The sequence below is a fragment of the Petaurus breviceps genome, unplaced genomic scaffold, assembly GCF_028583685.1.
Source record: "Petaurus breviceps papuanus isolate PSGF00001 unplaced genomic scaffold, PetGlider_PUasm1.0 37, whole genome shotgun sequence".
Taxonomy (NCBI): Eukaryota; Metazoa; Chordata; class Mammalia; order Diprotodontia; family Petauridae; genus Petaurus; species Petaurus breviceps.
This window is the reverse complement of record NW_027186296.1, coordinates 42813749-42828821: the sequence shown is the minus strand read 5'-3', so window position 1 is coordinate 42828821 and position 15073 is coordinate 42813749. Positions and strand designations below refer to the sequence as shown.

The 15073-nt window shown below is 40.2% G+C and overlaps 1 protein-coding gene across 4 annotated transcripts in view; it reads right to left on the bottom strand.

Moving 5' to 3' along the window:
• The window catches only part of VPS13C (vacuolar protein sorting 13 homolog C), a 203366-nt gene extending 190663 nt beyond the window's left edge, over positions 1 to 12703 (bottom strand). For 2 of the 4 annotated variants that reach the window (XM_069098385.1, XM_069098386.1), the window contains exon 1: positions 11445 to 12703. In XM_069098385.1, coding sequence (XP_068954486.1) covers positions 11445 to 11544 — 100 coding nt within the window. In that variant the 5' untranslated portion in view covers positions 11545 to 12703. The remainder of the gene's footprint in view (positions 1 to 11444) is intronic. The other 2 variants (XM_069098383.1, XM_069098384.1) reach the window with 2 other exon arrangements.
• Positions 12704 to 15073: the final 2370 nt, after the last annotated feature.

Genomic DNA, 15073 nt, shown 5'->3' with positions numbered 1-15073 from the left:
TAGCAAACAAATGCTTACTTTCTCTATTAACAAAAATAAATGTTATCTAACTAAACAGTAAATGTAGCATTCATTCTATAGGTTATTTTATTTGCAGTGTAGGAGGAGACACCAGTTCTCACACAAGTGAAAGGAAGGCACAGTCATAGATCAGATTAGCACCTGGAACTCAAGTTCAAAAAAAGTTAAGTTAAACTTAACACTGGTACAGGCCCTCAAGGATTATTGCAATAGCCTGCTGGTCTACTGATCAGACTGCCACAAGTCTCTCCCCACTCTAAGTCCATCCTCCACTCAGATGTCAAAGTGATTTTCCCAAAGTGCAGATCCAGACTAAGTTAACCTCTACTCAATAAATTCCAGTGGTTCCCTATTATCTAAAAGTTAAAAGGCTGACCATTTTGCACAGTTCTACCTCACTTAAATCTAATTCACAAGCAAGTCAAGACATTACCCTAAAGTCATTGGCCCTCTTCAAGAACAAAGGATTAAGAATAGCAATGATGACCAGTCTTCTAAATAGCTAATAATAATAGATAACATTTCTATGGCGATTATTACACACCAGGCACTGCGCTAACCACTTTAGAATTCTTCTCTCACTTGTTCCTAACAAAAACCCTGGGAGGTTTGTTTTGTTTTTAATACACTGAGGCAGAGATTAAGTGACTTGCCTAGGGTCATGAAGCTAGTAAACTGACTCTAGGCCTAATACTCCATCCACTGTACCACACCATTATCCCAATCTCCAGAAAATCTTCAATCCAGTGACAATGGCCTTCTGGTGGTTCTACAAACAAAGTACTCTATCTCTTGGCTCCAGGCATTTCCAGTGGCTGTCTCCCCATGGCTGCAACACTCTTCTCATCTCCACCTCCTGGTTTTCCTGGATTCCTGCAAATCCCAGCTAAAATCCCTTCTATAGGAAATCTTTCTCAATCCCTTTTAATCCTAGTTCCTTCCTTCTGTGACTAATCTCCAATTTAGCCTATACCTATTACAGTGCTTTATGGGCGATTTTTTTTTTTTCAATTGTTTCAGTCATGTCCAATCTGTGACTCCATTTTGGGTTTTCTTGGCAAAGGTACTGGAGTGGTTTGCCATTTCCTTCTACAACTCATTTTACAGATAAGGAACTTAGGCAAAAAGGGTTAAGTGACTTGCTGAGAGTCACACAGATAGTAAGTATCTGAGGTTGAATCTGAACTCAGGAAGAGAAGTTACCAAGCCCAGTGCTCTATTCATTGCACTACCTAGCTGCCCTTTATATACAATAATCACCAGTAGGAGTTTGGTAAATTGAAGAAAAATGTTTATTGGATCTTCTACATATACCCTGTTTGAAGAATGATTTAGTTCAACAGTACTGAGTGAAATATTAACAGTTGGTGAGGCAAGCAAATGGAGATTAGAGTCAACTTTCTTTCAAAAATGAATGTATTATTTGAATCATATCAATTTAACATAATTACTATAAATAATGCAAGAATACAAAAGAAAACTTCAGCTAAATGGAAGGATGGTTCAAGTTAATTGTGGAGAGACAAAGAAGTTAATCTATCTATCTAAAGGCAATTAAGAAATACCACCTCTCTTACTATTAGTGACTTAAAGAATTCTTTCATATGGTTTTAACAGTATGCAATTCTTCATTTGAGAACTGCTTTATTTATTTATTATTTATTCAAAGCCTTTGACCACTTACTTTCAACATGAAATGTCTTAAAAAATAGAAGAAATGTCTTAAAAAAATAAAAAATAGAACTACAAATCCAGGCCAAGACAACTGAATCCAAGTTACAACATCTTTGTTTTCTGACATATGCTTTAAGCTATATATTACTCTTGAAAACAAGTATATCCTGGACACACCTCAAATTGCTAAAGGCGGAACAATTTCTCTCCTGGCACTAGTTGAACAAAACCTGATAAACCTTCAAACTTGTGTGGGCAGCAACATGTTCACCATCAGTCACTTTTCTAAACCCTTTGAAACAATATCAAGAAAGCTGTCAGAAAATCTGACAATGTAATTGTAATTTAAAAAAAAAAACTTCTATAAGGGCTGTCTTAGATGTGCAGTGTTAATATTATACAAAATTTTCCAACTGTGAAATTAGTGAATACATCAAAGAAAAACAAGGCTAAACTGCAATATCAGAGCTAGATTACTCTAACAAAATATCTGCAATGAAAAAAAAATAGGATGGGGAAAGATAAAAACTCAAATTTATAAAGCACTTTAAGTTTTATAGGGACAGAATTTTATTCAAAGCATTCTGACGTCAGTCAGGAATTTATTTATATACATAAGCTTAGTGTGAAAATTCCCACCACGGCTAGTGTTCCTCTTCTAAAACATGACTTCTATCTTCGAACAATAAAATTATGTCCACACTAGTGCCTCCTGGCTTCATTCGTTTCATACACTAACCTCCCTTTTTTCATCTTTCCAATTATTTGGTACTCTTGTATAGCTCCAAAGTCAGTTATATAAGAATATCAGTTTACATTTACACAGCACTTCATTTTACTATGTTATTTTGTATATGTCTATCTCACTTGATTCATTTTAATCAATGAGCATTTGTTAAGTGCTTTTCTATCCCAGGCACTGTGTTAGGTACTGGAAATACAAAGAAATGAAGAAGCACACATTTTATATAGGAGACAGAATATACACACATAAGCATGTGCGGAGTATAAACAAGATAAATACAAGGTAATTGGGGGAGGGGAGGCATTGGCAGCTGAGTTATCCCAAAAGTTTTCCTGTAGGAAGGAGTACCTGAGATGATCTTTGAAGGAAACTAGGGATTCCAACAATAGTGAGAAGGGAGTATGTTCTAGACATGAAGGACAGGGAGTAAAAAAAAAAACATGGATATTGGAGATGGAGTGTTGTACACAATAAAAATACCAATTTGGCTGGATTAAAAAATTTGCAAAGGGGAGTATTTTAGAATAATGATAGAAAGGTAGGTTGGTGCTAGGTTATGAATGACTTGAAATTCCAAAAAGAAGAGCTTCTACTGGATTCCAATATGGCAGTAACAGGAAGTCACTAGAGTTTATTGAGTTGACTTGATCAGAACTATGATTAAGGATTATTACTTTAGTGGCTGTGTTAAAGATAGTTTGGAGAGGTCAGAGACTTAAGGAAAGGTCAATTAGAAGGCTACTGCAATAAGAGTCCAGCAGATGAGAAGGAGGCTAGTGATGTGAATGTCAAGAATAACAGAGATAAGAAAAATGGGAGATAAATATCTGGCAACTGCTTCAGAGGCTTCTACAGCCCCTGTCTCCTCAGTAGTCAAAACTACTGAGGATCTTTAATAAGAAAGTTCTAGATAACAATCCTTAGCACTACCAAATGGTACGACATCAGAATTGGAAATGGTTTTATAAAGAGAAATAATATTAAAGAAGATGCATTACCATCTGCACTGTACCCAAAGGATCATGGGATCTTTCCATCTAATTTGCAGTTAAAGTGTGTGTGTGTGTGAATATGTGTGTGTATGTGAGACAGAGACTGAATGAGAATTTTTTAGTACTTACTATGTGGCCAAAAAGGAATGGGGGGCAGTGCAGTATCAGGGTGAGGAGAAGCAAAGGGTTCAAAAGGCCACTCTGCTGGTGAGAAGAAAGAAAAATCTGGAAAAGTAGCTGAAAATGAAGTGAGAATGGATGCAGTACCTCAAGAAATAGTGGCCCATGGTTAGCCCTCACCAATTAGGAGAACAAACCCCAAGGCAGAGGTATCTCCAGGGTAGGAAGATTAGTGGAGAAGTCAAGAAAGATGGGAGTTCCTTAAAAGTAGAGATTGCCTAGCTTTTCCATTTGTAACCCCATGCAACTGGCACTGTGCTTTGGACACAGAAAGCACTTAATATGTTTAAGTTCATTCATCTGAACTGAGGCTTACAACATCAAGGGATTATTCTAAGTAAGGTAAGGTAAGGAAACTCAGAGAAGTTTAGAGAAGATACCCATTTCCTCATCTATAAAACAAGGGTTTGGGTAAAATAATCTGTAAGGTCCCTTCCAACTCTGATTTTCTGACTTGTCCAAGGACACACAACTAGATTAAGGTACATTTCTCACTCCTACTATTTGCACTTTTCTTGTCTTCCATGATGGCTTTAATGTCCTTGAGGGCTAAAAGTATGCTTTCTAATCCCTTTTTAACTTCACTCATCATTAAATACTGTACACAATAGGTGCTCTATAAATATTGATTGCCAGCTTACAAGTTCCTGTTAAGCCACTAAAATACTACAGATTCAAGAGTGTTGCTCATTTTTGGAAGAAAATGTCAATTTAGTCATGTAAAGTTTTTCAAATTTCCATTCTCTTCATTTCTTAGATAGCTGAAAATCCAACTAGAACTCTACTAAGAGAAGAAAGAATCCATACTAAACAGGAAAGGCTCATTTGTCAGAAGAAAAAGCTTTCAAAGTTAAAAGTTTAAAATATTTTTTGCACTGTTTAACAATGTAATTGATACATGATAAAACTTCAAAATCCTAAAACTCTGTCTTCCTAAATTTACATATTTAATATTGCCTTATATTTCTCTTGCTAGACTGTTGGTGGAGTTGCAAATTTGTCTAACCATTCTGGAAAGCAATTTGGGGTCATATAAAGAAAATGACTAGGGGCAGCTAGGTGGCACAGTGAATAGAGCACCAGCCCTGGAGTCAGGAGGACCTGAGTTCAAATCCGGCCTCAGACACTTGACACATTTGCTAGCTGTATGACTGTGGGCAAGTCACTTAACCCCAATTGCCCTCCAAAAAAGAAAGAAAGAAAGAAAATTACTACAATGTCAATACCCTTTGAAACAGAGATTCCAGTGCTGGGCACATACCACACACAAAAAAAATTAATACTAAAAAGAAAAGTCCCATAATACACCAAAATATTTATAGAACTTTTTTATAGTAACAAAAAACTAAAAACAAAGGAGCTGCACATCAACTGAGGAACAGCTAAACAAGCCGCCACACATGAATGGAGGGGAACATTACCAGATTGTGTGCTCTAGACTGTGTGCTCACTGAGGTCATGGGAATGTCTTCTGCCTCTCTCTGTATTCCCAGCACTTAGTACGGTGCCTGCACATAGTAGGCACTTAATGAATGCTTCCTGCCTTACTGAGATAACAAACATGAAGATTTCCGAGGTATCAAAAAGACATACAAATGCCAATGGAAGTCAGAAGAACCGGGAAAACAATGACTACAATAATATCAATGGAAAAAACAGCAAAACAATATTAAAGACTGAAATTATGACCAAGTTTGGCCCCCAGGGAAGAAAAAGAAAGAGTACTTCCTTCTTTTGCAGAGGTAGGTGACTGTGTACAGAATACTATTTATTATATTGGACTTTGTTGATGTGTTGGTTCATTTTACTAAACTTTTTTTCTTTTTTTTTAAATTATTTATTATAAAGAGTGGCTCTGCAGAAGGGGAGAAGGGAAAGATCTATTGGGAAATGTCGATGATATAAAAACAAAAGATATCAATAACATTTTTTTTAAATACAATAACAGTTAAGAAACAGAAACAACATTTTTATTTCAAATTTAAGATGACTATAATGTGTTAAAAAAAAGTTCAATATACCTTAGATGTAAGAAAAGAAACATTGTTAGTCAATAAGCATTCATTAAGAGTTTACAATGTACTCGGCACTGTGCTAAGCACAGAGGAAACAAAGGGAAAGAGAGAAAGGAACAAACATGTATATATAGCATTGTGCTAAGTACTTTACAAACACTACCTCATTTGGTCAAAGCAAAAAAAGGGCAAAAACCTGATCCCCACCTTAAATGAGCTCACATTCCAGTGGTATAAACAACATGCAAATGATTTTGTTTATATGCCATATATATGGTATAAATGGAAGTGTAAATCTCAGGGGACAGAACAGTGAGTAGGCAGAAAGGCCTCCTCCACAATGTGGGATGTGAGCTGTGTGACCTGAAGGAAAGAGGCAGGCCAGGAGAAGGAGGTAAGAGGGGAGAGAACTCTAGGAATGGAAGACAGCCATCAAAAAGGCACAATCAGGAGACTGAGTCAATGTATAAAAAGATTTGAAATTTAATGAAGGGATCAGGTTGTGAAGGGCTTTAAATGTTAAAGCTGATCCTACAGGTAACTGGGATACACTGGAGTTCCTACTGAATGGAGAGATCAAATGATCAGACCTGTACTTTAGGAAGAACTCTTTGGAAAGCTAAGTGAAAGGTGAACTGAAGTGAGGAGAAACTTGAGGTAGAGTCATCAATTAGCAGGCTACTTCAACAATCCAAGCAAGAGGTGAAGTGATTCAGGAGCATGTAGGGGGGAAGGCTCTATGAGTGGAAAGAAGAGGATATATGAGTGATACTGTATAACAGTGAAAACAACAAGATTTGATAACTGATTGAATAGGTGGGATTAGCACAAAAGGCTGAGAATGACACAATCAGTAGATATATTAAGCTTTGTGCCAGGCACTATGTTAAACACCAGAGATACAAAACCAAATTCTTGCCTTCAAAAAGTTCAAAGTGTATTAAAGAAGATAACAAGCAAACAAATATATACAAACAAGCTACAAAACAGAATTGAGACAGTTCAAAGGAAATGCAGAATGAAAAAATTTGGAGTATCTACCCCAAATGTTCACATAGACTATTTGTGCCCAACCTGTGATAGACCATTCTGAGCTCATACTGGTCTGCTCAAGCCCAGTGGGACACACTGAAACTTGATTCTAGAATAGTGATATCATTCTGGTCCTCTTCAAGAATAAAGGACAACCAACCCACCAACATACAAGATAAATAAGAAATAAATATAAGACATAAGGCACTAGAATGAAGAGATATAGGGAAAGGCTTAATGTAAAATAAGGGATTTTAGTTGAGACTTAAAGGAAGCCAGTAAGTAGAGATGAGGAAGAAGAACAATCCGGGCATGGGAGACAGAGAAAATGCCTGGAGTCAAGAAATGGAGTGTCTAGTTTATGGAACAGCTAGGAAGCCAATGTCACTAGATCAGAGTACTCCACAGGTGTGTAAAGGTGAGAAAGGTTAAGAAGGGATTTCAGGGGTGAGGAACCTTTGGCCTCAAGGCCACATATGGCCCTCTAGGTCCACAAGTTTGGCCCTTTGACTGAATCCAAACTGCACAGGAACAAATTTCCTTAATAAAAGGATTGGAAAGGTCACACCCAAGGACCTAGAGAGCTACATCTGGTGTGGCCTGGAGTTGCAGGTTCCCCACCACTAGCTAGGTTATAAAGGCCTTTGAATGACAAACAGAGGATTTTATTGTTCATCATAAAGGTGACAGGCAGTCACTGGACTTATATTTGAATATGAGAGTATATGGCTAGACCTGCACTTTAGAAAAATCACTTTAATGGCTGAATGGAAGACAGATTGGATTTGGGGAGGGATTCAAGACGGGCCGACCCAGCAGCAGGCTATTGCAACAGAGAAGATAGCACCCTCAACAGTTAACAGTAAAGTGGTGAAGAGGGGGAGGTTTTGAGGGAAAAAGATAATAACTTCTGTTTTGGATATTTTGAGACTGAGATACCTATATGTCATTCAGTTCAAATTGTCCAAGAGGCAATCAGTTGAAATAAACTCAAAATATCTCAGATATAAGTTAATAAAAGAAATATTTTAAAATGTATATCACATATACATATAATAAATTAGATGGTCATAGTTTTCTTTCTAAATAACATTTTCACTTTATTTACTAAAATGGCTAATTTAAGAGAGAGAAGATATTTCTCTACCTCGCCCCCCAAAAAAAGCACCACACAACCCTTAAAGGGTTGTATAAAATGTCAGTTCCATGACATGCTACCTATACAAAGGAGTTAAAAATTCTGACATTTCAGTGTCAGGCACAACTAAATCACAGGGCAATCAATACATTTCACAGTGAATTTTTTTTTTTTAATTTCAAAACAGCCAGTTTTCAAATGGCTCTTATTAAGCAAAAGGAATCGGGGAGGAGGGAGTAGTAAGAATAGTTGGTAAATACAATGGATGTCACTTGACAAGGAAATCAAAAGACCCTGGACCACACCAGTATTTTAATAGGTACTTTAAGGCGGCTCACCTGTCTACTTTGTATATCCCTAAATCAATGACAACTAAATCCCTTCAATGTACCTCCTCAATCTCTTGTTCTCCTAAACCCCATTATATAGAGCCAATCATCATTTTCCTCCCTGGCTACCACTAACATCCACCACTATCTCTACCTAACTTAGGCCTAATTGCCCTTCTAATAATATCCTCTTCTTTGTGCTCCTTCTGTGACCTTTGGAACCTCACCCTTCAATTATTAACAAATTTTTAGACTACTTCTACCTCCTAGCTAGAAGCAAATCTGGCTTTCCCCTAAATATTCCTTACCATTCCCCCTCTCCTGTCCCCAAACTCCTAGGTCCTCAATGAAATCTGCAGGCCTACTATGCTCTGTGACCATCAACTCAACAACCTTAGAAGTTCCTAACATCTGATTATATCAACCTCTCATGATCTTTAACACCTTCAGGACCTTCCTCTACTACCTTCCTCAATAACTTTGATATTTGGCTGTTTTGTCCTCACCCCCACTTCCTACCATCAACTTCAGTAACTTCCAGAGTCACAATAATGAGTTTCTAACACCATGGGCTCTGTTTCTTATCTGCTAATTCCTAAGACCTTCATCTCCAATAACTTTATTTACAGTGCTTGTGAATTACCAAGCCTTTTCCCCACTAAAGCTCTGTGAGGTACGTATTACAAGTATGGTAATATAGTAATTTCTAAATTTGGGATTTGGGTTCAAAACCTATCTCTGTCATTTACTACATGCATGACTTCTGACAAGTCACATAACTTCTAGGCCACAATTTCCTCATCTGTAAAATGAGGGGCCTATACAAGGTGGCTTCTAAGTTTGCTCCAGCTCTAAATATATGATCCTATGATACCCATTTACATATAAGGAAACTGAATCTCAGAGAGGTTAAATGATTTGCCCAAAGTCACACTAACTAAGGAACTTCCAATTCAAACCCAGATCTCGCCTGATTCCAAGCATTTCTCTCAAATATGCTCCACCTCCAAGACCCTTACCTCAAATTCCCTTCTGATGGCTACTGTCCTTTTACCTCTCCCAAAGCTTCACTTTTGATGCCCCTGCACTTCATCCTCATCTAGTCCCATGATCTATCTTTTCTCCCCATTCTATCACTGACCTTCTTGGTTCGTTTCCAGGCCTCCATAATCTAGAATCTTCGATTTTTTTTTTAAATTTCAATGATGTGCTCTCTTTTCTCCTTCAGTTCATCCCTGACCTTGTTCTGCCTCTGCCTCTGCTCCTGCCCTGTTAATTCCATCCTGGATAATTCCTACCATTCAACTACTCTTGAGTTGCTGGCCATTACAGAAGGAAGTCCAAGTCATGCTGACCAGGGTCATTACAAATTCATGCTCTCTCTGAATTGGGTCTTCTAAATTCTATGCTCTTCCCACCACACCACTTCTCCCTCCTCTCCACTGACAGCCTCAGAGTGGCAAAGAACCTCGGAGACCATTAGACTTCACCTGTGCCCAAACAAGGATTACCTCTGCATGGTACCTGCTTACAAGTGATCTATGCAGCCTTTATTTAAAGACTTCTTTCTACTGAGGGAGGACCCATTTCATCCTTCACAATACTTACTTCTACTTCACAGTACTGACAAGGTTTAGGGTGCACTACTTACTACCAATCTTGTTTAAAAAGCACTTTTTTTAGGCCAACAGTAACTTCCCCTTTCCAATAAAACAGAAGCTCAGGATGACATTCAAGAGCCTCCATAACCTGCCTTTATCTACCTTACACACCTCATTTTGGTACAACTTCATTCTATACTCAGATCTCTGAGGTTCTCTCCATTTCTCAGCCTTCTGAAATCTGTTTCTGATTTCCAGACCCTAAATTAACTTTTCCCGGAATACTTCCTTTCCCTGTCTTACTTCCCTTTGTTTAACCTCTTCTTCTAGATGTCTTTGAAGGGAGAAACTATATTAGAATACCTCAACAGCACATTCACGTAGCTAATTAGCCAACAAGACCTGCCAATACCAACACTTTCAGTCAACTCAAAAATCATCAATTCACCAAAAGTTTTTGTGACGCTGGACACTTGCTTTTACTCCTAACTCCTCCCTCCAAAATGCACCCGTTCTTGTTATGATTTTTATATAAATTCCTGTCTGACTGTTGAAGTATTTTATCATGTGCATGTTCATCTGAATCAGTGTCAACTGATTTCCAATGATGAGAGTGTCCTCGGTGACTACTGGAGGAGCCTGAGGGGAGAGGATGGGGGTCCCCGATGGCAGTTTGGAGATACAGCTTCCCTGCTAGTTGGAGGGCTCTTGCCATGGAGGGTGAATGCCCTGCCACATTCAACTGATTTCCAAAAATTTTAGCGCAGTTTTTGGTTTTAAAATGCAATGTGAGGGGATTTCCTTTCTACTGGATCTCTAGTTTAAAAACTATCTAGCTTAAAGCAAAAATACAGTGCTTGGCACAGTAATGCAGCTAACTGCTCAAGGATGATACTGGTTGCTTCTTCTCTAGACAGTAATCATTTCCTCCCTCAGAAACAGAAAAGGGAATAAAGAAACTTGAACATTGTGCAGCTTAAGGTTTTTCCGTTTTGTAAGAGGTGCACGGTGTGAACACATGCACTTTTTAAAAAATTCTTGACTTTCCTGATCTGAATGTCTCCATCCGGTCAGTTTCTTGATTGCTTCAATATAGAAAAAGGAAAGACAGACAGTGGGGATGGTGCATATTAATATGCTCCTTAAGCCGCTGTTATGGAGTAACACTTTTTTTTTTAAAATACAAAGATACTGGCCTGAGGATTATATGTTTATTGTATTTTTATTGTCCCTCCCCCCAATCAGCTGGTACTCTGCGCAATTCCCTTTTCTCTGATGCTATTTTCCACAAGCACTTGGTCATGCCACGCAGGAAAAATAGTAACTTTTTCAAAAGCAAAAGGTTAAAGATTGGGGCATTGTGCCCACCCACCACCCCCTTCTCCGGGACAGGAGCTCCCCATGCAGAAAGGCGGCTGTTTCTCTCACCAGCCTCTCCCGAGCCCCCAGGCTCCTCCTGTCAAGGCCTCCACCCTTTCCAAGTCCCCACTGGAGGGGAGATGCACGCCCCAAGAGCAAGAAAAGAGAAAACCGAGGGCCAGAGCAGGCCTCAGCAGCCCACCAGTCCAGGAAAAGGGGCAGCAGGGTGGGGAGCCTCACGCCCGCCCCCGGGGCGGAGTTTCTCGGCAGCGAAAGTAGAGAAGGGGGAGGGGGAAAGGGGAGGCTGGGGAAGGGCGGCCCCCAATTGGAGGACGGCGCACCCCAGGGGGTCGCTTACCGCCCCATATGCCCAGCTTCAGCTGGGACTTGTCCAGATTCTCCACATAGTCCCCCAGGAAGCGATTGAGGAGATCCGCGACCACCGACTCCAGCACCATGGCTCGACAGGGGGTGGGAGAGGAGGGTCAGAGGGGAGGGAAAGGGGAGAGGGAGGAGGAGAGGAGTGGGTGAGAGCCCCAAAGCCGAGCGCTGGTCTCCAAAGGCGGCTGCAGCGGCACCGCGCCGAGGGGAGGATGAAAGAGACAGGCGGTGTCTGCCGGCTTCGAGCGGAGGATCGTCCCCCGCCCCTCTCTCTCCCCACCCTCGGAGCTCTTGTGCGCGTGATCGGAACGTGCGCGCACGCGCCCTGCTCCTCCACCTCGCGCCCGCGCCCGAGCTCGCGCCCGTGGCATCAGACTTGAGATTGCTCAGTCTGGGCTGCCGGTCCCGCGGGAGGCGCCCGGAGGGGTTCGGCGGGCAGGGAAAGGAAGGTCTTCTTAGAACTGGGTTAAGGGTGACGGAGTCTGCGGGCCGCGCCTTCTTTTCCCGGGCCACACCTGCTCTGCCGTCCAGATGGTTTTTTTTGGTAACTAACCACGTAGTTCTTGTCTAGTCTCCTCCATTTCAAAAAGACCCCAGCCCCAGAAACCCCTCCCTCGTGACAGAGGAAGCCGAAATTAACCAGAAAATGTTCAGAAGACGAAAGAAAGAAACCCCTCGCTAGAGCCCCAGAGCTCCTGCTCCCAGACTCCTCCTCGCACGGAAACTCACCCGAGTACAACTTTACTAGCTCTAGACACCCTCCTTTAAGCTGCTGATCAGGTGACAGTCGCTTTATTGGTTACAAACATAGCCTGCGGGTTCACTGTGTTTTGAGCCTATTTCGGTCTTTCGGATCTGTTCCAAACTTTTAAAAGGGAAATAGATCATAAAGAGAGTTAAAAGCAATGGTATAGAATAAAAGAAGGCAGAATAGGATTTGAAAACGAATAACGATGAAAAATTATTTTTGTTTTGCTTCCTGGCTCTGTCCCTGACCAGTCCTGGCCTTATTGAGGTCCATTTCTTGACTGTTTCAATAAAGCATATAGAAAAGGAGGAGGAGAGGCTAGGGCGTACTACTGTTCTCCATTCTTAAACCTGGGTTATGGAGTAATTACATCATTTTCTAAGCAACATCCAAAACTTTAAGGCACCTCCAACCCAGCGGGATGGGAGGGGGAGGAAAAGGAGGCAGAAGTATTGGCCATGCAGAAATTGGATAATAGATTTTGAAGTTGAAGGAACCCAGTTCAAGGATCTAGTTTAAGCCCCTTGTGTTACAGATGAGAAGTTACTATGAGACATCAAGAAATGTACCTTTTTGGTTGAAAAATGCAAAAAAAAAAAAAAACCCTCTCCCAAAGACTCTCTTTGAAGAAAATTATTTAACTAATACTTTAGAAATAGTGAAAGAAAGTGTTAAGGATTTGTGCACACCTGGTGGAGCAGTGTGTCTGAAAGACTAATAATAAACAATCTGCAAATATTTATGCAGAACACTATGCTAGCTGTCTCTAGAACATAAAGAATTATATGGGCTACCAATAGTCCCTGCCTTTAAAGAACTTATTATAATCTAACTGATCAGATAAAGTGTAGAAAAGTTAAATAAGTAAGGAAAAATAAGATTACCTAAAAGATTTAACAATGCAGTATGAGATTTATTGCCAAATAAGTCATGTTAATACAGAAATGGGAGTATTCACCAAGGAGTTATCTGTATAGGTTGGATCTAAAAGGTGGGCAGAGGTACTGCATGTTATAATAATGTCTTACATTTTAAAATATATTTCTGAAGTTCCCCCTTCTTACTTATCTTACAAACCTCATTCTTTTCCCTGTGTTTTGTGATCCGATGACACTGGCCTTCTTGCTGTCCCTCACACATCACTCCATTTCTTGACTCCTGCTGAAATTTTTCTGACTGGAAAATGATTTTTTCTGAAGAAAAAAAAAAAAACAACTCCCCCATGCCTGGAGTTGTTGCCCTCCTTATCTCTGCTTCCTGGCTTCCCTGGTTTTCTTCTGGTGGAAGTTAAAATCCCACCTCCTGCCTAAAGCCCATCCCAATTACCCTTAATTAATGCTAATAAGATTACTTCTAGTCTGTCCAGTTTACATAATTTCACAATTTTTGGTGTGTTGTCTCCCTCATAAGACTGTGAGCTTCTTGAGAGCAGGGACAGGTTTTTGTCTTTCTTTGAATCCCTAGTACTAACAGAACTTCATGGTACTTAATAAAAGCATAATAAATTCATCTTGACTTGCTTGCACACATATTAGAAATTTAATTCTTCCTTTAATGCTTTACATGGCTTGGAGGTTCTTGAAAGCTTTTAAATCAATCAACCAATAAGCATTTATTAAGTACTTACTGTGTGGCAGGCACTGTAGTCCTGGGGATACAAAAAAAAAAGGTAATGGACAATCTCTGCCCTCAAGGAACTCATAATCTAATAGGGGAGACAACAAACAAATATGTTTAATCAAACTATATACAGGATAAAAAGGAATCGGGGAAGGCAATAAAATTAAAAGGTGTTGGGAAAGGCTTTCTGTAAAAGATAGGATTTTAGTTGGATTTAAAGGAAGCCAGAGAAGTCAGCATTTGGAACAGAGGAGTGAGACATTCCAGAAATTGGGGACAGCCAGAGAAAACGCCCATCAATGAGAAATGGAGCATCTCCTTTATTAAACATCCAGGAGGCCGTTGTATGTATTGGGGAGTAAGATGTAAGAAGACTGGAAAGGTAGGAGGGGACTAGGTTATAAAGGGTTTTGAATGCCAAACAGAGCATTTTACATTTGATCCTGGAAGCAATAGGAAGCCACTGGAGTTTACTGAGTAGGAAAACAACATTGTGGGACCTGTGCTTTAGGAAATATATTTGATATGGAGAATAGATTGGACAGTGAGAAGTCTAAAAAGACCCCTAGGTTGTGTGCCTGAGGGACTAGGAGGATTAGGGGAGGAGATAACCAGTTCTGTTTTAGACATACTGAGTTTAAGATGTCTACTGAATGACCAGTTTTGAGATATCCAGAAAGCAGTTGGAGACCTGAGATGGGAAGTCAGCAGAGAGTTTGGCAGCAGGATAGGTAAATTTGAGAATCGTTATCATAGACATGTTAATTAAATCCATAGGAGTAGAAGAGACCACCAAGTGAAGTAGGGTAGAGATAAAAGAGAAGATAGCCTAGGACAGAACCCTGAAGGACACCTATGGTTACAGGGTGTGATCTGGAAGAAGATCCAGCAAAGGAATCACAGGAGTGTTCAGATAGGTAGGAGGAGAACCAGGAGAGAGTGGTGACCCAAAAACCTACAAAGCAGAGAGTATCTGGCAGATCTCATAGCCAACGTCCATTGAAGCAACTCCTGTAGAGAAGGGGCCAGCCAACCTCACTAGCTGCCAGCAAGCAAGCCCACCTAGCTGAAGAAGCAAGGTAAGGTACCTTGAGGGACAGACAGGAGGCAGCATGTGCTGGGCAAGTCAAACCACTACCACCGACTTGACTGTCCTCTCCTCTAAGATCCTAATGGAGACAGCTGAGGACCCTGAACCCAAAACTCTTGGGAATAGCAATGTAGTCAGCCCAGTTCCC